Source organism: Perca fluviatilis, chromosome 15 (genome assembly GCF_010015445.1).
Source record: "Perca fluviatilis chromosome 15, GENO_Pfluv_1.0, whole genome shotgun sequence".
Lineage (NCBI taxonomy): Eukaryota > Metazoa > Chordata > Actinopteri > Perciformes > Percidae > Perca > Perca fluviatilis.
The window spans coordinates 34889176-34913529 of record NC_053126.1 but is presented as its reverse complement, the minus strand read 5'-3'; the positions used below and the strand labels follow the sequence as shown (position 1 = coordinate 34913529).

The following is a 24354-nucleotide window of genomic DNA, read 5'->3' as shown; positions in this document are numbered from 1 at the left end:
GAGAAAGTCTCGGGTCTCTGCACCGTCACCGTCTGCCTCCGGGGAGTCCCGCCTGCAGAGACATCGCACCCAAAGACCTCCATCACAAGATCTCACAACATCACCCAAAACCTCCATCACAAGATCTCACAACATGTATGTAGAAATGAAACGGGGTCCCGGCCGGCCGGTGGCATAGTCAGATGTGTCAGGGCGACCCAGTCCAAATGATTAAAGAAAATATAAAGTTAACAATTACAGGGCAACGCACTGCAACCTTGCCATCCCGGTCCAAATACAGGTCCTCGCCACTCTGGGGGCAAGAACTGGCTGTTTCCAGAGGGAAATGTGTGTTAAAAAAGTGTTTTATATAAATATTATATATAATCTTCAACTTCATCGCTAAGGCTTGTTTGGATATAATATATAGTTCTGTTAAATCTTATCATATAGGTCTGGTATATCAAAGCTGTCCCCGTAATGCCTGCCGTTTTGGACGTATTATTAATATTTGTAGTCTATAGATCAGGGTTCCCTACACTGTGCAAGAACAGGCCGAAATTATAACAAAATTTGCAGCAATTCCTGAACGTCGTGATTCAGCGTAATGAAAGAACAACCGCCAGGGTCATTAACATACTGATCAGCATTCACGAGTTGCTTTGCATTGACTATTTTTGGTTAAAAATGGGCGTGTACAGGGCGGGATAAGAGGCTGAGTCACGTACGCACACTTACGTGGGTAATCTGTGATTTATAAAGGGAACATTGCTTACAGGTGTGCGTACGCACGGTTTTATAAATCTCATTTTTGGCTTTTGGGCGTACGTACACTTACAGTAAGGATCCTACGCACAGTTTTATAAATGAGACCCCCGGTCTTTGATTCTAGACGTGGGGCTCCCTCACCCACCCTGACTCTGATAAGAGGAGAGGAGATAGAGATGGTGACGGAGTACAAACATCTGGGTCTTATCATCGACCATAATTTATCCTTCCTTCCCCCCGTTGGTTTAAATATGCTGTGGAAATAAAGAAGAGGTTTTTTTTTTTTTTTGGGAAAGTACCTGCAGGATGATCCGGCTGTTTGCTGCAGTCGGAGTTTCCAGAATCACCAGCAGAGGGCGCCGGCTACACACACACACACACACACACACACACACACACACACACAACAACACACACACACACACACACACACACACACACACACACACACACACACACACACACACACACACACACACACACACACGTCATTTAGCAGAATCAGATATGTCTTTCAACTGTAATCATACATATTTAATAAGGTTAGATTCAATATCAATATTTAAGATTCTGACAGCTGATTCTTGCTCATACCAAGACATCTAGAGAATGAAAATGAAAGAAATCCAGATTTCTTCTGTGCAGAAAACCAACTATTTTACACTGAGGCAGATTCAGGCAGATGTTGCCTGAATTAAGATGATTGAAAGTAGTCTGCTTCCACATCATCTTTAAAAGAATTGCTAAAGTTAAACGAAATGGCAATTAAGTCCATTATCAGGCAATCATTTAAAATAGAATGTTTTATTCTGACTGCTTAAAGGGTAACTTAAAGGGTCCAGGTTAGGTTAACTAACCTGGACCCTATTTCACTCTTTTTTTGTGTTTAAGTGACTGATGTGAAAAGCAGTCTCTGAAACTGGTCCAGTATATACAGGAACCAAGCTGTAATGTAACCCTACAGGACTAATGTTCAGCAGCAGTTAGAGTCCACTAAAAGTTCTGTTGTTGCTGCTGACAGACTCAGATTATTATGAAAGGAAACCTACAGAGATAGACCTTTTAGTTAAAGAGTAAGATCCTTTTAGTTTAACATGAAACAGCCCCGAAATCACCATCACCAAACTCCACCAGACTCCATGTAAATAATCAGGACTTTTAGCGTGTATAGAGCCAGCATATCTCCACCAGACTCCATGTAAATAATCAGGACTTTTAGCGTGTATAGAGCCAGCATATCTCCACCAGACTCCATGTAAATAATCAGGACTTTTAGCGGTGTAGAGCCAGCATATCTCCACCAGACTCCATGTAAATAATCAGGACTTTTAGCGTGTATAGAGCCAGCATATCTCCACCAGACTCCATGTAAATAATCAGGACTTTTAGTGTGTATAGAGCCAGCATATCTCCACCAGACTCCATGTAAATAATCAGGACTTTTAGCGTGTATAGAGCCAGCATATCTCCACCAGACTCCATGTAAATAATCAGGACTTTTAGCGTGTGTAGAGCCAGCATATCTCCACCAGACTCCATGTAAATAATCAGGACTTTTAGCGTGTATAGAGCCAGCATATTTCCACCAGACTCCATGTAAATAATCAGGACTTTTAGCGTGTATAGAGCCAGCATATCTCCACATGTAAATGGGTGAATTAAGGATTTATTTCAACCAAACCAGAGTGGTGATTGTTAGAACAGTGGAAAAATGAACCAAGACAGCTTTTGATAGTTTTATTTAGTTTCTGTCCACTTTGAATGAAGTGTGTTTTACGATGATAAAAGTCCTGATTATTTACATGAAGTCTGGTTTACATCAGTCACTTAGACACAAAAAGAAGTTTAACTCTCTTTAACCCTTTAAACCAAAGACTGTGTAAGTTGGATGGATCAGCAGGTGCCTCAGTGTGACTACACCCGTGTACCTTGTTAGTGTTGTCATGGTGACCAGCGTTGTGTTGCAGTCCGTTGGGCGCGTTGGTGCTCTCGGTGCTCTGTCCGCTGCCGGCGCTCCGGGTGCTGCCGACGCTGCCGGTGCTCCCCACGCTGTTCCTGTCTCCCGCTGCAGAAACCAAACAAAAACAAACGGGGATAAAGTCCTGATGTACAGGGAGAGAGAGAGAGAGAGAGAGAGAGAGAGAGAGAGAGAGAGAGAGAGAGAGAGAGAGAGAGAGGGAGAGAGAGAGAGAGAGAGAGAGAGAGAAATATCAGCAGAGGGCCAGCGTCAGGCTTTAAGAAGCAGCGGATGCTCTTCGCCGGGGCCAACAAGCGGCGGGCTGGGATGCAGGTTTTTGGTCTACAAGCTGTGCTGTGGCCAGTGGTGGCAGGTAACTAAGTACATGTACTACAGTACGGTACAAGTTGTAGGTACACATGTTGAGGTACTTGTACTTTACTTGAGTCTTTTCTTTTCATTCCACTTTTTTTAACCCTTTTGTTGTCCTCCCGTCGACCATGAACTTGCTGTCCTTATGGGTAAAAAAATTTAAATTAACTTTTTGGGCACTTTTTTACACACACACACGCACATGCACACAAACATATACACAAGGAGACACACACACACACACACACAGGTTTGTGGCACTATCTTTGTGGGGACCCGTCATCGACATAATGCATTCCCTAGCCCCTTACCCTCACCTTAACCATCACAACTAAATGCCTAACCTTAACCCTTACCCTCACCCTAACCATAACCTAATTATATCCCTAATCCTACAACCAAGTCTTAACCCTCAAACAGCCCTTTAAACTTGTGGTGTCCAGCATTTACGCCCCACAAAGCTGTCGGGACCCCACAAGTATACTGGACTCGTGGTTTTTGGACCCCACAAATATAGTTAAACAAAGACACACACACACACACACACACACACACACACACACACACACACACACACACACACACACACACACACACACACACACACACACACAGAGAGACAAGGAAACACACACAAAGAGACAGACAAGGAAACACACACACACACTGTTCCGACACTTTTGTTGCTTTTTTTAATTCATGGTCAATAAATCCAACTGATATGACATTATACCTAATTAGACCATGGTCTGGGTGAATACTAGATTCTGATTGGCTGCAGTGTGTCAATTTTTTTTTTACGGTTCTAAATTAATGCACTACATAAAAATAAAAAGGAAATGTGAATCTATTGTCTGGGTTCCATACAACACACGCCCATGCATCCAAGTTATTTTGGGGCAATTTGATTGAAACACACCCATATTTGTGATTGAAGAAAACTTTGAAAAACGGGTCGAATATGACCTGAGGAAAACATCCATCCATCTTCGTCCGCTTATCCGGGGGTCGGGTCGGGCCGGGTAGCGGGGGCAGCAACTCCAGCAGGGGACCCCAAACTTCCCTTTCCCGAGCCACATTAACCAAGGGTTATAACTTATTTAAAATAGCAAATAAATAAGAAACATCCTAAAACGAAACACAGCATACTGCACATGTACACCTTTAGTTTACTCGGTTTTTCAAACTTGCTGGCAAATGGTAAAAGGAGATGATGGAGGGACATGAAACTACGTTAAAAACAGCTTCGTAAAATCTCCGGCGAGTCAAAGACTCAAAGAAGAAAGGCTGCCCTGTGGACAACAACAGGTGTTACTAACCGCAGGTTCAGCCTGAAGCAGCGGGTCATACAGAGTGTTTGGACCCGACACACCGAGAAGATCGGTAGTGTTTGTGGTGCTACCGGTGTCGTGCCAAAAAGCGATCATCCGCCGAAATGGATTTCTGTACGACTCGGGGAGTTGTTCTTTAGCCGTCTGGGTGTGTCGGGTCAGGGATGCAGAGCGTTCAGCGGGGCAGCGAGGCAGCTTCGGAACAGCCGGGGGGGCGGGGAGGAGGAGAAGCTGTCATTCGTGAGGGTCTTACCATGACACGAGTCCCTGAGGACCCAGATGTCCTCGAAGGGAAATCCGGACTGAGACAGGCGGCTCGGAGACAAACCTAGCAGACACAAAGACTCCGATGCACTGTGTTCTGTCCCGGGGGGGAGGAGGCTGACTGCGTCTATCGTTTTCCCAACTTACTTCAGAGGAAACCACGCCCCCTTTCCGTCTAATGAAAGCCTCGACGGCGGCTGCCCCTCCGCCTCACTTTCCGGCGCTCAGAGACTACTTCGCTGGAAGGAGAGGGGACAGATAGATCCAGCACTAGCGCTGGGTCTTGCGCTGGCTGAATTTGAGTTGCTACAGCCGCCAAATGAAGGTCCATCTCTGGACCTGCCACCCGCTCTTCCTCTGGCAAAGTATTCTCCGAGCGTGAGAGAGTGAGTGCCGGTGTTTCATCTAAAGTGTGTTGGAGAAACGATAGACGCGGGCTGAGTGAGGTGAAGATTAGACAGAAAAAGGCTTCTTTGACTATTTTAGGGGAAATGAAAAAGAAAGATCGTTGTTCCTCATGCAGATTAGTGACGATGCTTCCTGTTGAAATCAGGGTTAGGGTTAGAATCACACAACGTGGATCAAAGTTTGGATGAAATCTTAAAGTAATACCGTGATGATTGAGCATACCGTATGTAGATAAATCCTCAGTGCTGCAGCTCTGACAGCTTCCTGCCATATAAACCCGCCACCTGAGCGTCCTGTGTGTGTGTATACCTGAGTGTGTTTACCTGAGTGTGTGTGTACCTGAGTATGTGTGTACCTGAGTGTGTGTGTACCCAATTGTGTGTGTACCTGAGCGTCCTGAGTGAGTGTACACCTGAGTGTGTATACCTTAGTGTGTGTATACCTGTGTGTGTGTATACCTGAGTGTGTGTATACCTGAGTGTGTGTATACCTGAGTGTCTATACCTGAGTGTGTGTATACCTGAGTGTGTGTATACCTGAGTGTGTGTATACCTGAGTGTGTGTATACCTGAGTGTGTGTATACCTGAGCGTCCTGAGTGAGTGTATACCTGAGTGTGAATACCTGAGTGAGGGTATACCTCAGTGTGTATGCGTAAGTGAGTGTATACCTGAGTATGTGTATACCTGAGTGTGTGTATACCTGAGTGTGTATACCTGAGTAGGTGTATACCAGTGTGTGTATACCTGAGTGTGTGTATACCTGAGCGTCCTGAGTGAGTGTATACCTGAGTGTGTGTATACCGGAGCGTGTGTATACCTGAGCGTGTGTATACCTGAGCGTGTGTATACCTGAGTGAGTGTATACCTGAGTGAGTGTATACCTGAGTGAGTGTATACCTGAGTGTGTGTATACCTGAGTGAGTGTATACCTGAGTGAGTGTATACCTGAGTGTGTGTATACCTGAGTGTGTGTATACCTGAGTGTGTGTATACCTGAGTGAGTGTATACCTGAGTGAGTGTATACCTGAGTGTGTGTATACCTGAGTGTGTGTATACCTGAGCGTGTGTATACCTGAGTGAGTGTATACCTGAGCGTCCTGAGTGAGTGTATACCTGAGCGTGTGTATACCTGAGTGTGTGTATACCTGAGTGTGTGTATACCTGAGCGTCCTGAGTGATTGTATACCTGAGTGAGTGTATACCTGAGTGTGTGTATACCTGTGTGTATGTATTCCTGAGTGTGTGTATACCTGAGTGTGTGTATACCTGAGTGTGTGTATACCTGAGTGTGTGTGTGTATACCTGTGCGTATACCTGAGTGTGTGTATACCTGTGTGTGTATACTTGAGTGTGTGTATTCCTGAGTGTGTGTATACCTGTGTGTATACCTGAGTGTGTGTATATCTGTTTGTATACCTGAGTGTGTGTATACCTGAGTGTGTGTATACCTGTGTTGGTAGCGAGGCCGTTGGCAAGCGGCAGCACCAGGTGAGTGGGGGGGGCGTACAGGGTGTAGGAGTCGTCGGTCTGAGGGGCAGAGCTGAGACTGCAGGAGAGGGGGGGTCTGGACAGCTGCTGCTGGCGCTGGGTGGGCAGGGAGGCGTGCGGGACAGGGTGCCCCCTACAGAGCAAGACAGGGGAGGGGTGGGGGTGGGTGGAATTATCAAGCTGATGGTTAGAGGTGGAGTCAGTCATTATGATGGAGGGATGGAGGCAGGAGGGAGGAGGGAGGAGGCATGGGATGGTTCTGGAAGCAGGCGGATTAGTTGCTAACTGAAATTGGGAGGGGTTTAATCTTCATCTCATCCTTCAAAACATTGAAAAAAGTGACAAAATCCTCAAACAAAGAGACAAAAATGTCAAAGAAGTGACAAAAATGTAGAAAAAAAGCATTGAAACGTGAAAAAAGCAACTCAATACTGGACCGATATCAAAGAGTTATGTTCACATTGGTCACTTGGACACCAACGCGTGCAAAAACAGGGTCCAGGTTGAAAATAAAAGCAAACCCCAAAATTACCCTTTAGCTGGATGTTTTTGGGTCTAAATGTTTGTGCGACTGACCATTTCTCCGGCTGATGACCTCCACGATGGACGGGGGGAAGAATCCGACTCGGTCCGTCCCTCTCTGGGTGTCATGGATGTGTCCCTTCCAGCGTCCGTCCACGTGCTGCTCCAACACCTGCAGGGGACGAGACGGGTCACTATGGGCCGCTGGTGCATGCTGGGAATAAAACACCTGCAGGGGACGAAACGGGTCACTACGGGCCGATGGTGCATTCTGGGAATAAAAAGCCTGCAGGGGAACTAGATGGGTCACTATGGGCCGCTGGTGCATGCTGGGAATAAAACGCCTGCAGGGGACGAGACGGATCACTACGGGCTGCTGGAGCTGGATGTGCAGCGTTGCAGGAAGTATTCAGATCCTTTTCTGCAGTAAAAGTACTAATACCACACTGTAAAAATACTCTGTTAGAGTAAAAGTCCTGCAGTGAAAATGTTACTTCAGTAAAAGTGTGTATCATCAGTAAATATACTTAGTTACATTTACACCACTGATGTTTCCTGTGAATAAGTAAACATCAGCTTTCCTTCTCTCTCTTCATGAGCCGCTCTTAGATTATTATTTCAGAGAATCAAACGCCAAGACGTTGACACAGATTTGTGATTAATCTGAAATCAAACTTATCTATCACCCCGCATCAAAATCAAACAGGAACACACACAGAGGACGTTATCCAGTAGCCTCGTGAGACCGTCCTGATCTCGCGAGCTCCAGTTTTCCACTCGCAGATCAGTCTGGCATCTTGAGATAGAGAAAATTTTGAGCCGTTCGCCAAACGACCGGGCCAATCAGCGTTGGTTTTGAGGCGGGTTTAGGTGGTGACAGACAGATGGTTTATCCAATCAGCTAACCAGTATTTTCAGACAGCGGTAGCCCTAATTCTGTTAGCTGCTCGCTAATGCTTTTTTCTCTTGGATCCTTCTTGTGGAATATGGACCGGGAACCTGAAATGGAGCCTTTTAATTCTCGTTACACAAACGGCAAATATCCTTTACCGACATGCTTGCTGAGCAAACAAGCTATGCTTTGCCAGCAGCAGCAGGGGCTTGTGGTTGTATTTTCATACGCTTCGTTGATCTGATTGGTTGATTTGACCAATTATTTTTTTTACTAATAGTCAAGATCAGAGGATGTTGGGTGAATAACAGAATAACAGGTTTATGTCACTATTTCATTACTTTTTTCAAATGCTATAAAATTGCAGCCTGGTCCTACCCAAGGGGGTAAGCCTCTCTTCAGAACTCAAACCTCCTATGGCGGCATTTTGATGCTACTAAACGCTCACCCCCCCGTTAGCATCCCATTGACTCACATTCATTTTGACACACCGGGAAAGTGCTTCTAATATCCTTCACTGGTCTCCGTCCAGAGACACGGGATCTGGTGGTCCAGTCTATATACGGTCTATGGTCCTACCAGATTGTGGTCCATTTCATTTGTACAGAGAGTCTGGCCACTCTCCATTGACAAGTGTTACCTTCCTTGAAGTCGGGTACTCTGTTGAAGTTTAAAACTATTGGATCTGCCCAGAGCCACTCTGGATCTGCCATAAGCAATCGCTAACGTTCGCTAACGTCGCAAACGCAAACTGTATGTCATGCGCATGTTGCAACAAGAGGGGGAGACCGACAACAACTAACGTCTTATATTTAGCATTAGCATCGCTAGCGTTAGCCTTAGCATTAGCCAACTCCTTCACCACTAACGGAGCGAGCTGGAAAATGAAACTGTTCCCGAACCCCGTGGGGAGGAGGGCCACGATATCATGGCCACTAACACAACTCAGCAAAGATTGGTCTTGTTCGGGCTTTAACTTCGGGATATTCAGCAGCGTTGCCACAACGGACCGAATGGCTTCGCTCGCATCTTTCTAGCGCACGTCCTCAACGTCATCGTTCTCAGCCACTCCCTCTGTTCGCCGATTGGTCCAGCAAAAACTTTGGTCGAGAAAACCCAAGACTATACTGCAAACCCAGACGGAGTACTGAAGGGAAATGAAAGTTGAGCGTACGTACGTAGGAGGGTGGAGCCAGGCTAATAAAAATTTATAAAACACCCAAAACTCATTACTTGTACCTGCGAAGATAGTTATATGGGTTCCATACAATGTACATCATGCATCCATGTTATTTTTAGGTGATTTGGTTGTAAGGAACTCATATTTCTGATATAAAAACCTTTGAAAATGGGTCAAATTTGACCCGAGGACAACAATGTCCTGCAATCAACTTGTGAAATTTCACGGGGACATTTATTAGTGATTTAACTTTTTTACCCTGTAGTGTCTCCACTTAAAGTGTCTGTGTTTTTCCGAGTCCTTAAACAAGAGCAGAAGTAAACTTGCGATGTTTTCTACTTTGATACGAGTCCCGACATGAAGGCCTGCATCATCACATCCTCCAGCTTTACTCATCACACTGATTCACTCGCAGGAATTCAGGGAAGAGCGGCGGAGGATTTACAGGCAAAGTTCAGACCTGCACTCGCACTCAAACACAGACATTTATGGGAGACATCAACCGAGGCGTTACAGGAAACAAAGTCCAGCTGAGGCTCATGGGAAAGGAGGGAAGAAAGGAGGGAAGAAAGCAGGGAAGAAAGGAGGCAAGAAAGGAGGGAAGAAACGAGGGAAGAAAGCAGGGAAGAAAGGAGGCAAGAAAGGAGGGAAGAGAGGAGGCAAGAAAGGAGGGGGGAAAGGAGGGAAGAAAGGAGGCAAGAAAGGAGGGAAGAGAGGAGGCAAGAAAGGAGGGGGGAAAGGAGGGAAGAAAGGAGGCAAGAAAGGAGGGAAGAGAGGAGGCAAGAAAGGAGGGGGGAAAGGAGGGAAGAAAGGAGGCAAGAAAGGAGGGAAGAGAGGAGGCAAGAAAGGAGGGGGGAAAGGAGGGAAGAGAGGAGGCAAGAAAGGAGGGGGGAAAGGAGGGAAGAAAGGAGGCAAGAAAGGAGGGAAGAAAGCAGGGAAGAAAGGAGGGAAGAAAGCAGGGAAGGAGGCAAGAAAGGAGGGAAGAAAGGATGGAAGAAAGTAGAGATGTTCTGATGCTGTGTGTATGTGTGTGTGTGTCTGTGTGTCTCTGTGTGTATACATGTGTGTGTCTGTGTGCGTGTAAATGGACTGTTTTTATAAAGCGCTTTTCTAGTCTTAACAACTACTCAAAGCGCTTTAACATAGTACAGGAACCATTCACCATTCACACACATTTGACCTGAGGACAACATAAGGGTTAATGTCAGCAATCAACTTGTGAAATTTCACGGGGACATTTATTAGTGATTTAACTTTTTTACCCTGTAGTGTCTCCACTTAAAGTGTCTGTGTTTTTCCGAGTCCTTAAACAAGAGCAGAAGTAAACTAGCGATGTTTTCTACTTTGATACAAGTGCCACCTGCTCATCAGATAAAAACTCACACACATTTACACTCCGATGGCGCAGCATCGGGGGCAACTCTGGGTTCAGTGTCTTGCCCAAGGACACCTCGGCATGGAACTGGGATCGAACCACCAACCTTCCGATTGGCAGGCGACCTCTCTACCACTTAGCCACAGCTGAAGTGTCTCTCTGTGTGTGTGTGTGTGTCCCTCTGTGTGTGTGTATGCGTGTGTGTGTCTCTGTGTGTGTGTGTGTGTGTCTCTGTCTCTATGTGTGTGTGTGTGTCTCTGTGTGTGTGTGTGTTTGTGTGTGTCTGTGTGTCAGACTTGTCTCCACCTGCCTTAAAAAGCAGACAGTTCACTGGTTCCCACACTAAAGGTTTCTCTCATGATGAAGTTCAGAAAAGCCGACAGAAAGCAGCCCAGTGACGGACGACCAGGCTCTTATTTTGAAACTTTTGTCCCTTGTTTCCATCGATTATACATACAAACGCTTCACTCAGCGAGGGACTGACTAAAGTTGTCAGACAAATGGAGTGGAGTTAGAATCCGTGCATTATTTGTTCATACGTTTTTCAAAATAAAACCAAAAAATAATCCAATTTACGATATTGTGCTCAAATGAAAAATGGAAGGGATAGATTTTTTTTCTTCCATTTTTCATTTGAGCACAATATCGTAAATTGGAAAAACAAGTCAATTTCCTTTTTTCATTTTGGTTTTGGAAATGAGTGTGTGTGTGTGTGTGTGTGTGTGTGTGTGTGTGTAGAGTAGAAGTATAGAGTAGCAGAGCATGTGAATACGTAAATGTGTACTAAACATGCAGGATGTGAGTAAATGCGTCTCACCGTGATGACATCTCCGGCTCGGATGTTGAGCGCCGTCGGGTCGTGGAGGTTCCAGTAGTCCTTCAGAGCTCGGACCTGCAGGACGCCAGTCGCATCTGTCCAGGAAACACAAGGGGGTCAGGAACAAAACCAGAACCAGAAATTAAGAAGAATACAAACCAAAACCTTCAGCAAAACCAGAATCACAAAGTTATCAACACACACACACACACACACACACACACACACACACACACACACACACACACACACACACACACACACACACACACACACACACACACACACACACAGTCAAATTGGAGGCTAAAAATCAGAGTACAAAAACAACTATGTACTGTATATAAAGTAACAGACTAAGTTCTAGAGATGAAAAGTTAAGTAAAAGGCTCCACTGCAGGCTGAAACCCAAGTCAACAGAGTGATATTGTGATGAAATGTTTTGGGGTATGTGAACACATCTTATCCATCACTTTGTTTAAACAGTTGAGCTGGATCCTCTGAAGAAGTACTGCCCGTGTAACCGCAGCCATCCACTGACAGCTGGCGGCTGCATGCCAACACGCTAACACGGCAACACGCTAACACACTAACACGACATGTAACACTGAATATTAAAGCATGAATGAACAGTGGTTGTGCTGTGCACCCGTAAACAAGACGGGAAACTCTCTGCAACACAAACCTCTCATTATTCTCTCAGTGTGTTCCCACAGGATCTTCAAAAGACATGCAGGCTTACAGAGAGCACACACACACACACACACACACACACACACACACACACACACACACACACACACACACACACACACACACACACACACACACACACACACACAGAGTGTATGCAGCAGTCTGGTCTTTGAAGCTGTGAGAGTCGACTGATAAGAGTTGAACGTTACGTAACGCAGAGTTTGAACTTTTTTAAGCTGCAGTTTGAAGGAAGTCTGGTGGAAGCTGCTGCACACAGACACAGAGACATAGAGACACAGACATAGAGACACAGAGACAGAGACTCAGAGACAGAGACTCAGAGACTCCGAGGCAGAGACAAAGAGACACACAGAGACTCAGAGACAGAGACTCAGAGACAGAGACTCAGACACACAGAAACACAGACATATACATACAACACAGCAGACATAAGAGACACATAGACACACAAAATATAGAACACAGAAAGACATAGAGACACAGAGAGCTACAGAGACAGACACTGATATAGAGACACAGAGAAACCAGCTACTGTGATGTCAGTAAATATGTATCGTTGTCCAAAGAACCGATATAATCCAGTATGGTTATGAGAGGTGACAGGTGGGTGGGTTCCCACCTCGGAGCAGCTGCTTGATGTCCCTGCTGGCGTGCGACGTGGTGAACTGGTTGACGATGTCCAGCGCCGTCTGGTTGTAGGTGTTCCGGATGTTCACGTCCACTCCGGCCTGCAGAGACGGCGCGCAGGACAAAAGACGTTAAGAGACTCGCGCGCAACGCAGAAACATCGGAGACAAACGGTTTGTTGTCCGTTATTCACGGAACGCTGGGTGAACGTTTGGCGGTCTGCCCCTCAGGTAACTCACGTCCAGCAGCAGGCGGACCACCTCCGTCTTCCCGTAGAGAGAGGCTTCGTGCAGGGCCGTTCCAGACTTGGTGGTCTTGTTGATGTCGATGCCGGCCTTCAGCAGCAGCCTGCAGCCAAACACAGAGACAGAGAGACGTCAACCTCCAAAACAACCAAAAAGGATAATAACGTCGGAAAATAGGGGATCAAAAAAAAACGTGGCAACAAGAGAGTCAAAAAAATCCAACAAAGAGGTCTAGCCATGCTGTAGCCACGCTAGAAGCAGGGAAATCTATTCAGAGCGCCCCATTTTATTTATTAAATATATATATATAATGTGGTGCCAGCATATCGATTATCGTATCGCACGAAGGAGGACAACTAACTTTTAGATTTTTATAACTCTTTAAAAAGATTTTTATGTATGTGAGCTATATGTGTGTATGTGTGTTTGTTGTGTTGTGGTCGTCTAAGCCACTGGATGCCTAAAATTTCCCTCGGGATGAATAAAGATTCTGTCTATCTATCTAACTAAATATTGCCGTACCGATATTTTGTTCCAGTCCTCGTACCTGAACCTCAGAGTAACTGAACCTAAACAAAAACATTAAAAAAATCAAAAAAACGACAAACTTCGAAAAAGTAACAAAAATTGCGACAACTAGTTCTGGAGTTTGAAAAGCGCAAGACGTACCGACAGTATGAAGCGTGGTTATGATCTATGATCAATATTTAAATGAACTGTGAGTTATTCAGTGAAGCAGCTCTGCCTCGTTTGCATGTTTCTGTCTTTCAGAAGGATTCAGACCAATTATTACTATTATACAGCAGGTTCATGTTGCTGACTGGTAGTGTACACACACACACACACACACAGACAGACACACACAGCAGAGTAAAACTGGGTCACAGGGATGTTGCGGTGTGTCTCGGAGCTCTGCTGGGAATGTGAGGAATGAAGACGGAGAGACAACCAGCTCCAGAGTTCCCACATCCACGCTCAAACAACCTCAGCTGCCCTGCCTTCCAACATCTGCACACAAACTCACACTCTGTTACGTCTCAACAGAAAGGGGGAATACACTGCTGCTAGCAGTAGCAGTCAAACTGTCTGCAGAGGAGAAGGTATCCATCTTCCTGAAATAGCAATGAATGGTATACCTGATAGTGTGATCAACAAACTTAAAGATGAGAAGGTAACTGTTGACAGATTTCATGCTGTGAATGTGAAACATTAACTTCAGCCACATAGTGTTGGCAGGACTTTGTTAGCCTTAGATTGGGTTTGCGTGCTCACAAGAAAAGTTAGGCGTGCTCACGAGACGCACAAGAAAAAAATAACAAATCCCCATGTCCCTATAGGGGCTCCGCAGTGGTAGTCAAGACCACCGAGACCAAGTCATCACCAAGACGGGAGCGTATAGAGACTTTGAGGGGTTGAGACCGAGACTTTGAGGGTTGAGACCGAGACTTTGAGGGGTTGAGGCCGAGACTTTCAGGGGTAAGACCAAGACTTTGAGGGGTTGAGACCGAGACTTTGAGGGGTTGAGACCGAGACTTTGAGGGGTTGAGACCGAGACTTTCAGGGGTTTAGAACGAGACTTTGAGGGGTTGAGACCGTAACTTTGAGGGGTTGAGAACGAGACTTTGAGGAGTTTAAAAAGAGACTTTGAGGGGTTTAAAACGAGACTTTGAGGAGTTAAGACGGAGACTTTGAGGGGTTGAGCCCGAGACTTTGAGGGGTTGAGACCGAGACTTTGAGGGGTTGAGCCCGAGACTTTGAGGGGTTGAGCCCGAGACTTTGAGGGGTTAAGCCCGAGACTTTGAGGGGTTGAGCCCGAGACTTTGAGGGGTTGAGCCCGAGACTTGCAAAAAAGAGCTATCCGACTAATTCATAAAGTTGGGTTTTTGGACCACACAAACTCATTATTTTTTAAATCTAAGATCATGAAGTTTTATGACATTGTTGAGTTCCAATCGATACAGGGCATGCTATATAAAGCAAGGCACAAATTGTTACCAAGCCAAATACAAGGAAGGTTCCAAGAACGTACTGGTGGTTATGAATTACGTGATGATTTAAACTTTAGGACGCAGAAACATAGTACAACTTTGAAAAGTTTTAGCCTTACAGTTAATGGGGTGCATTTGTGGAATACGTTGGAGATGGAGATGAAACAATGTCCAAATATCAACCTTTTTAAATATAGACACAAACAAAAGATTTTTGAAAAGTATAAAGAAGAAGAAATGATTTGCCATTAGGAGTATTTCTACCATGATCGGATATTGGCCCTTTTTAAATATAGACACAAACAAAAGATTTTTGAAAAGTATAAAGAAGAAGAAATGATTAGCCATTAGGAGTATTTCTACCATGATCAGATATTGGAAGTGTATAAACCATTTTTGTTCTGTTTTGTATTTGTTTTGATTGTTATATTGTTTGTTTGATATTGTTTCGTTGCGTTGTTTTGCACTATTGTGAAATGAGAAATTTTATTGTATTATTTTATGGGGGGGGCGCTTATAAGCTCTTTTGCTTCTGCCCACTCCCTTTGAGCAGAATGGTTACTGCTCAAATAAACAAATAAACTAGACTTTGAGGGGTTGAGCCCGAGACTTTGAGGGGTTGAGCCCGAGACTTTGAGGGGTTGAGCCCGAGACTTTGAGGGGTTGAGACACTCCTTAAATTGAGCTCATTCCCATAAAAACACCCACAGAAAACAAATTAAGATTCTTCTTCATTCAGTGCTTTTATTGCCATAGAAATGCTTTGACAAAATAATCAAAATCCACTTAATAAAATAAAATCCTGAGTCCTCTTTATCTGAGACCTTCAAGAAGTTAAAATAATTTTTAAGCATGATTCTTTATATGTTGTATCTTATTTCTGTTTAAGTTTCTCCCACAAAGTCTGGAACATAATGTGAGCGCTGTTTGTCTGAACAGATAGGGGCTACAAGGGCACCCTAAAACTATCTCTCCTGATACATTCAGTCCTCCCTTGCCAGTTGAGATGTACGGGGCATGTGACCTCAGGGTGAAAGTAGGGCAGAGGGGAAAGAAGGAAGTGGCTCTGCGATGTCTCTTGTGCTTTAGATTATCTTTTCTGTCTAAAGTTGCCTGTAAGAAATGAAGAGTCATGTTTAAGACCAGAACATGTGAGGTTATCACTCCCCTTTTCGGTTGTGCATATAAGCTCAGTGTTCCTGTTCACTCGTCGAAGAGACATTTTCCACACTGAGTTGTCGTGCCCTTTGTTAAACCTGTGTTATTCCTATATTCTCTCAGGTTTATAATAAAATACAAAAACCTAACTTGGTTTAGTTTGCAATTGTCTTTTATTTTGTTTCACTCTTTAACTTTCTAAATCCACTCCTGCTGCAAAGAAACTTCCACAACACTACAACACTGGGGCTCCGTACATTTGGAATTGTCTTCATCATTTCAAAACGAAAAGTAATTTCTGCATCTTTCTCGGCTCATTTGGTGAGGTATTGGCGAGCGGTGGCATCCGTCTTACCCTATGATGTCTTTGTGTCCGTTGCGGGCGGCGAGGTGCAGTGGCGTGGTAAAGGCGGAGTCTGTCGGCTCCTTCCTCTCTCCTTCCAACAGCGCCACCACCATGTTGCTGCTCAGCAGCAGCTGGGACACCTGCGGGGCGACAGGACAACAGGAAGTCGGTAAAGAGGACAGAGATGGGACGACGGCGCCAAATAAGGGTGCTGAAATGAATCCAGGGTTTCCCTGACATTATAAGGTTTAGGGGCAGCGGCAAAGCTGTTTTGGGCAGCACCTACTGTTATGTAAAGACTGCTTTTATGGCTGCATCATTAGAGACACATTTCCCCAAAATTCACATGAGTTGTGGGTATAAATGTTACGTACATAAGTTTATGTTTTGTTGTACCTTTGATGTATGATGTCGACGTTTTGATGTACTGTGTATGTTATGGATGTATGTATTCCAGTTTATGTAATATTCATATGAAATAATAGTCGCCACGAAGAGTAGCTTCTGTTTAAGACAGACAGAAGCTAACAGGGATCTTAATAAACAAACTAACTAACAAACATTTAGGACCTTTTGATAAAATGGTGAATAAAGTTCTGTGTGTTTGAATCGAAAGTTTGACGCGAACGAACAGCTTTAAGCTGAATGGAAACACAGCAGCTGCCGACCCACCCTGACATCACTGAGAGACAGCTGAGGACACACACACACACACACACACACACACACACACACACACACACACACACACACACACACACTAAAGATATCTCGGTGAAGTTTGAATCAGCTGTTTGGGGATCAGACTTCACTTTCATGTCTCACAAAGTCAAAACAAAGACGACCAACTAAATACATCAACAAGTAATTCAACGTACTTTACTTGTGAGTATTTCCATTTTATGCAACTTTTTGTACTTTTTACTGCACTACATTTGTCTGACAGCTTTAGTTACTTTTAGGATTTTCTCCTCTCAGTCACTGACCAATCTGAGGAGTTTTTTTGCGGAGGAAAGAACATTGTTTATTCAGATATATAATATGTCTACTTTCAGACTGGTGGAGAGAAAACATTTATTTTACTCCACTTTCCTTATTTGTGTCTGTAGAAACGTGGAGAAAATTGATTTTTTATGGCTGTTTGTTGACAGTATTTTCTGATTTATCGAGCAATAAAAAGAGATATCCAAAGCCCCCTCTGTAAAAACATTGGCTTTATCCAAAATGTATGCAAATTGCTATATATTTAATAAGATAATGCCTCATTTGCACACACAGACTCACACATACACAGACTCACACATACACAGACTCACACATACACAGACTCACACATACACAGACTCACACATACACAGACTCACACACACACACACACACACACACACACACACACACAGAGAAACACAAAAGGACACACTGTAATTAGGGTTGGGTACCGAAACCCGGTTCCACTATGGTACTGGTTCCTACGCAAACGGTAGTATTCGGACCGGATTAGAACGCGAATTTCGGTTCCTCATTTCAGTTCCGACTGAAATATTTTCCCTCTGTCGCTCTGGACAGCGGCAGCCTCTTTTTTTTTTCTTCTCCCTTTTCTGCCAAGTGGCGCACGTGCCCGCTTGCGGTGGTAGCGGGTGTCCGCGCTATTCCCCCGACATGCACTCTACAATCCCTGCTGATAGAGGCCTTTTTGTACACGCTCTGAAACGGACGTAAAAATATCACACTTTCTCTGTAGTCTACCGTTAGCTATCTAACGTAAATGTAGGCTACTTTTAAAATGGCATATTTTCCCTCTGGGCTCACCAAAACGGACGTGAAAGCATATTAACCATTCACTGACTGCACGTGATCGCTAGTAAACATATTACACTTGCTCTGCTAGTCTATCGTTCAGGACAGGAGCCTGTAGCCTGGTGGTGGGGGAGGCGAGACAGCCTCCACAAATTGTCTTTCCTTTCAAACTCATACCTGTGTGTGTACAGACCTCTTGGACACCACCTGAGATAGTTTTCTCCTGTGCAGGACATGTCATAAGTCAGGAGAGGTGTCCTATCTTGCCAGAGAAGGCAAATATAGTCACTTTTCTGCAAAAGAACGGCTAAAGTTTGAAGCTGGTTGGCATACCAACTCAACATTTATTTTGTTGTTACTTGTTAATAGTGTAACTGTTATTTGTTAAATTATTGTAGCTGTGTGTTAGGTGACTTAGGTTTACTTATTACATATTTAAGTACTTAAAAACATTAATATATTGTAAAATTTAAATAATTTTCAATATAAAAAAAAACTCCATAAAAAGCCTTTCTTTTATGTCATTTTTCAGTTTTTCAAGAATCTGTTTAGGAATCGGAATCGTTTTAAAAGTACTGGTTCGGCATCGGAATCGTAAAAATCCAAACGGTACCCAACCCTAACTGTAATGTACACATATGCATATTTAAACATAACAATTCTGAAAAGTTTTTTTGCAGAAAATAATTGTCTTAATTTGTATTCGAAATCAAAATGGTCCGTCCGTTAGTGCCTACGTTGGTATTGTTACTTATTGTGATGTCATATCCTGGAGTATCTTCAAATGCGTCACATCGCTACGATCAGAACAACCTGAGCTAAAAGGTCATGTAAGTCAATAAACCAGAATAATTAATAAAAGTGTTAAGATTGTGTCATACATTTAAAAAAATATATATAAAAATAATAATAAAAATCTGGCCCCTTGGAGACTTCGATCCAGCCCGCATATCAATTTAGGTTTCCAATAAATTTTTTCCCACCTATGCTTTTTCTGAAGTTTTTGTCACTTTTGCCGACGTTTTTGCCACTTTTTCTGAAGTTTTTTTTTCCGATGCATTTGTCGCTTTGTTCAACCTTTATTGGCGCTTTTTCTATGATGGCTAAGGAACCTTTTCCTGACATTATTAGGGCTTTATGTAGACCAAACTATAAGTGAGAAGCCTATATGAGAAATACAGTAAATTAAATAAATCATGTTAATAAACTTTACGTTCGGCCCTTAATGTGATTCCTATTTTCCAGTTTTGAAGTTGTGAAGTTGAGTTTAACGCCGTTGTACTAAATAAACACACAAAACATGTTGAGCCAAAAGATTTCTAAATGTAGAAACATTAATAAAATATCTCTTAACACTCCAGAATTGATTTGAACTCTGCACATTTTTTTTGTTTTTGAGATACGTCATTTTTACTGTCTTAACGTCAGTAAGTTGAATAATTTGAAAACACTGCAAACATGTTCTTAAAGCAGAGCTACACAGCTGTCAAACACATCTAAGGGTTATGGAGGTTTAAGAACAAACTGTGCAGCTGTTAAATACCAGATAAAACTGGTATGGGCGGATAGCCGGATACTCAATATTTAAGGACGTGCAGCTAAACATTTTTTATCCAAGACGTCACTGCTTTGGACTTTCAAACAAGAAATATGAAAACATGTGGATGGAATCCAGTCAGAGTGGACATAGTAATAAGCTTTGAGGATTCAACGTGGAGACAGAACGAGACAAAGATACATGGCAGCACCTAGTGATTATTTTTTATTTGCTGATTAATGTGTGGATTATTTTCTGTATGAATGGATTAGTTGTTTGGTCTCTAAAATGTCTTTAAATAGTGAAAAATGTGGATCAGTGTTTCCCAAAGCCCAACATGACATCCTCCTCTGTCTTGTTTTGTCCACAACTGTCTTGACAACGAATCGATTAATCTTTGCAGCTCTACAAAGATAACAATGATATTTACTGAGAGAAAGGTAACCGTGGCAATGCAATCAAACGTGTGTTTATGTCCAGCTGTGACTGTGTGTGTGTGTGTGAGAGAGATCTGTGTGTGTGTGTGTGTGTGTGTGTGTGTGTGTGTGTGGTGAGTGAGTGAGTGAGTGAGTGAGTGAGTGAGTGAGTGAGTGAGTGAGTGAGTGAGTGTGTGTGTGTGTGTGTGTGTGAGTGTGTGTGTGTGCGTGAGCATGAGTGTGTGCGTGTGTGTATTTGTCCAGCTGTGACTGTGTTGTTGAATCAGTTAAAACCCTCAAACAACTTTCACTGAGCAGGATTTACACTCATTCTCTGGAGACTTACCCTCAACACCAACCCGGATTATAAACTGAACCTCAAACCATCCCCTGAATGCCACGTTTAATGTTTTACGTTGTGGGGACCTGTCCTGAAAAAGCATGCGGGTCCCCACAATGTAGCCGTCGCCAGAACAAAAAGACTCAAGAACAGCTTTTACCTGGCTGCTATCAGACTACTAAACTCAACTAAACACCACTAAACTGTGCTTTACTATGCAAATGTGCAATATTATTTATTAATTTACTCAAGTGTAGGGCTGGGACGATTCGTCGACGTCATCAATTAGGTAAATGTGGCGACACAAATAATTTGCGTCGACGCGTCACTAAATAAAAAAAATATAAAACTAGCGTGCAAATTAATTAATGTAATGCGGAACTAATGTGATGCGGAACTACTGTTAGATACGCGGGCTCTAGGGACACCTAATCTGTAGCCCCGCCTTAGATCTGAAGTTAGCCGAGCACCTCCGCCTACATGCAGGTTTTTGTCAGGTCGACGGTCCAGTGAGCGAGTCAGAGATAGCAGCACGAAAGGACGAGTATGGCGAGTGGTGGCGACCCACAAGGGTTAGAGGACCCGCCGGCCTCTTTAAGATCACAAGTTTGGGAAAACGTGGCGACTGTATGGCTGCAGTCTGGAGCTTCCCGTGTCATGCCCTCTCGTCTCATGCCGTCCCCGCCTGAAAAACTTCGGTCTTCGGATCAGTTACAGTAGTAGGCTACAGACGAGAGAGTGGTGGATAAGACGAGGACTGTGTGTCGGCGATGTTCAGCAGTTGTTGGGTATGTGAGCGGAAATACATCTAACATGCTAACGCATATCCAACGCAATCACCCAGATATGCCAATCACTGGAACGAGACAAAAAAAACTGTCCAACTTCTCCTCCCTACAGTGCTTAACCAACCTTTAGATACAAATAATTAAAGTTAAATTAAAAGGTAAAAGAGCTTGGATGTTAAACAAGAGCTTGTTAGATGTTAAACTCACACACTACAACAAACAAATACAGGCTATTCTTTTTGCACTTGCTCTGTTTACTTTAAGTTTTTATTTTTGTATTCCTCCTAAAAGTGACTGTATGTTGTGGTTGGACTGATAGTCTACATCTGGCTTCAGGTTGCTCTAAAAATTCATTTTACTTGAACAGTGCAGTGTTAAACAACTGTTTTTTTAATCTGTTTTTATAGGAGCCATGCTATTAATTTCAGTCATGTTTTAAATGTCTGTGTTTTGCTGAATGAGAATAAAAGCAATCCTGAATCCTGAAACCTGAATCTTGACATTCTCACCTAATTTAACGGTTCACGTTGTGAGGACCTGTCCCCCAAAAGGATGAGGGACCCCACAATGTAGCCGTCCCAAGAACCAAAACACATGCTCACCTGGACTCTTCCAAACTCACAGGCCAGGTCCAGAGGTGTCTTCTTGGCCTTGTTGACCAGACACGGGTTGGACTGATGCTGCAGCAACATCTCAGACTGAAAACAGACAAACAAACACTGTTTCATGAATCAAGAGCAAGGGGAATAATTGTAAAGATTTACAAATAATATGTTTATTTAAAAAAGAGCATTTCCTCTCTAACTGGGAGGTTTTGGGACTGATTGGTGGGATTGCTGTGGACGAAGTACACACAGAGATACACTGGTAAGAGCCAATGAGGTTTAACCATGTATCAGCTAATTTAAATAGCTCACGTTACTGTATTGTGTCAAAAGTTAACTTCATTTAATATTGTATGTGGTGTTTTCTTTTGCAGGGTGCAAATGTTCTACCAAAACAAGTTCCTTCCTGAGACTATTTAACAGAGCCACCGTCGCTGCGTCTGGAGCTTAGCGCCGCCACAAGACCGTTGGGATTGGTTTAAAGAAATGCAAACAACCCAGAGAGAGGAATGTATGTACTACACTAATAGCCAGCCACCAGGGGGCGATCAGAGTAGAAGAGTGATAAACAACAAGAGCGCAGATGGGCAAAAGGAAAATCAAATGTCTGGAGCAGAAGAGGTTAAACAGTTCAACACAGTCTCTCTTGCTTTCTGAAGATGTCCAGATGGATGTAAATCTCATGTCTGTGTGTTCAGTGCAGAGTGTGGTTAGCTTAGCTTAGCATAAAGACTGGAAGCGGGGGGAAACGGTTAGCCTGACCCTGTGTGACTCTTCAGCAGAAGGAAACACCTGCGGAGCGCGATGGCGTCTCGGCCCTCAGAGGCTTTGTGTTATGTCGATGCTGTAATGTGGATAATGTTTCACCGGCTCTCGGCCAATCAGATGAGGTAAACTGTAAAACACTCTGGACACAGATGTGTGAGTGTGTGTGTGTCTCTGTGTCTGCCTCTGTGTGTGTGTGTCTGTGTGTCTTTGTGTCTGCCTCTGTGTGTGTGTGTGTGTCTTTGTGTCTGCCTTTGTGTGTGTGTGTCTGTTTGTGTGTGTAGTGTGTGTGTGTGTGTGTGTGTGTGTGTGTGTGTGTGTGTGTGTATGTATGTATGTGTATATATGTGTGTGTGTGTTATTATCACAGCTCTGCAGGGTGATACCCCGCAGGATGGATTACACTGACCAGAGGAATCTAAAAAAAAATGGATTTAAGGTGGACTGTTTGCGTTAGCTGCAGCTGTGTTTACATTCATACTTTGGCTGTAAAAAAACAGAATATAATCTACAATTAGGGTTTTCCCTGATTATAGATTATCAGCCATTGTAAGGTTTAGGCGCAGCACCTAAATGAATGTAACTAAACAACTTTTCTCAGATCTACTGATTGTAGTTGCACTTCTTTAGCTTTTAGTTTTGTTTTGGAGTGTAGTGACGTCTGAAGTGAAATCTAAAGTAGATAAAGCCCTAAGACGTTAAAAAAACTGCACCGTGATTCATCTTACAACCAGTTGTAATCTTTACACGTTTAGATCCATTTTTAACACATTCACACTGCATTGCTACATCCCTACTTAAGATACTAATATCCTAGTGCAGAGAGTTACTGCAGGGGGGGCCGCCAAATTATTGTCAATTTTTAAGTTACGTTTTTTCAGAACAGAAAAATACTTTGCACATCTATAACGTGAGGCAGGTGCGTCGGACGGGGACAAGTAAGTCAAAAGTTGGCAAAGAAACTCTTGCACACTGTCTACTGTTTGGTCAGTGAGTGAAATCCAGTTCATAACTTTGGGCTGGATGCATCAAATCCCTTTTCAAGAGAGGAATCTGCACCCAGTTAGAAAAGAGTTGACACTAACTAAAGTTGTCAAATAAATGCAGTGGACTATTCTAAAATGTACTTTACTAACTGGCTGTGTCTGTTTGCATTAAAGTGTTGGCTTAAATGTGACAACCAAACCAAACTTAAATCCGTTTTTTCAGGATATTTTGATGTGTTTAAGGTCTTTATGTTGAATAAAGACTTAATCGGATGTTTTGTGAAAACATCGGGAGTTAAATCCCTCTAAACTGTCTGAAAGTCTTCCCCACCTCACCTCCATCCATCCTAATCCTGCTCTGAAAACAACAGTGTCTGGCCGCAGGATTAGCACGAAACAAAACCTTCCTAAAGTGTTCATTTCATCAGTGAAAACATCCCATCACATCTGTCCCGCTCAGACACAAACAGGGTCACTCATCCCCTGCCCCCACCCCATCGTCCTACAAAATCCTCCTCATCACCGTCTGAAATCCACACTAATCCAATCAGCCCGGCGACGTCTTTCCTGCTACTAGTACAAACACAACTGTAACCCTATTTCTTCAAAAAATAAAGTATCTATCTATCTATCTATCTATCTATCTATCTATCTATCTATCTATCTAAGCATTTTGTGACAAAA

At 43.5% G+C, this 24354-nt stretch overlaps 2 protein-coding genes across 2 annotated transcripts in view; both read right to left on the bottom strand.

Annotated features, from left to right (window-relative positions):
* Positions 1-24354, bottom strand: part of LOC120574900 (NACHT, LRR and PYD domains-containing protein 12-like) — a 280762-nt gene that overhangs the window by 73311 nt on the left and 183097 nt on the right. The gene's annotated exons all lie outside the window — the stretch shown is intronic.
* LOC120574901 (caskin-2-like) overlaps positions 1-24354 on the bottom strand; it is a 78887-nt gene that overhangs the window by 14946 nt on the left and 39587 nt on the right. Inside the window, 12 exon segments of the mRNA XM_039825409.1 lie at positions 1-52; positions 1047-1110; positions 2676-2812; positions 4661-4735; positions 6530-6685; positions 6688-6702; positions 7146-7263; positions 11356-11450; positions 12692-12800; positions 12939-13047; positions 16446-16576; positions 21917-22012. The exon segment at positions 1-52 is cut by the window's left edge and continues 40 nt beyond it. Coding sequence (XP_039681343.1) covers positions 1-52; positions 1047-1110; positions 2676-2812; positions 4661-4735; positions 6530-6685; positions 6688-6702; positions 7146-7263; positions 11356-11450; positions 12692-12800; positions 12939-13047; positions 16446-16576; positions 21917-22012 — 1157 coding nt within the window.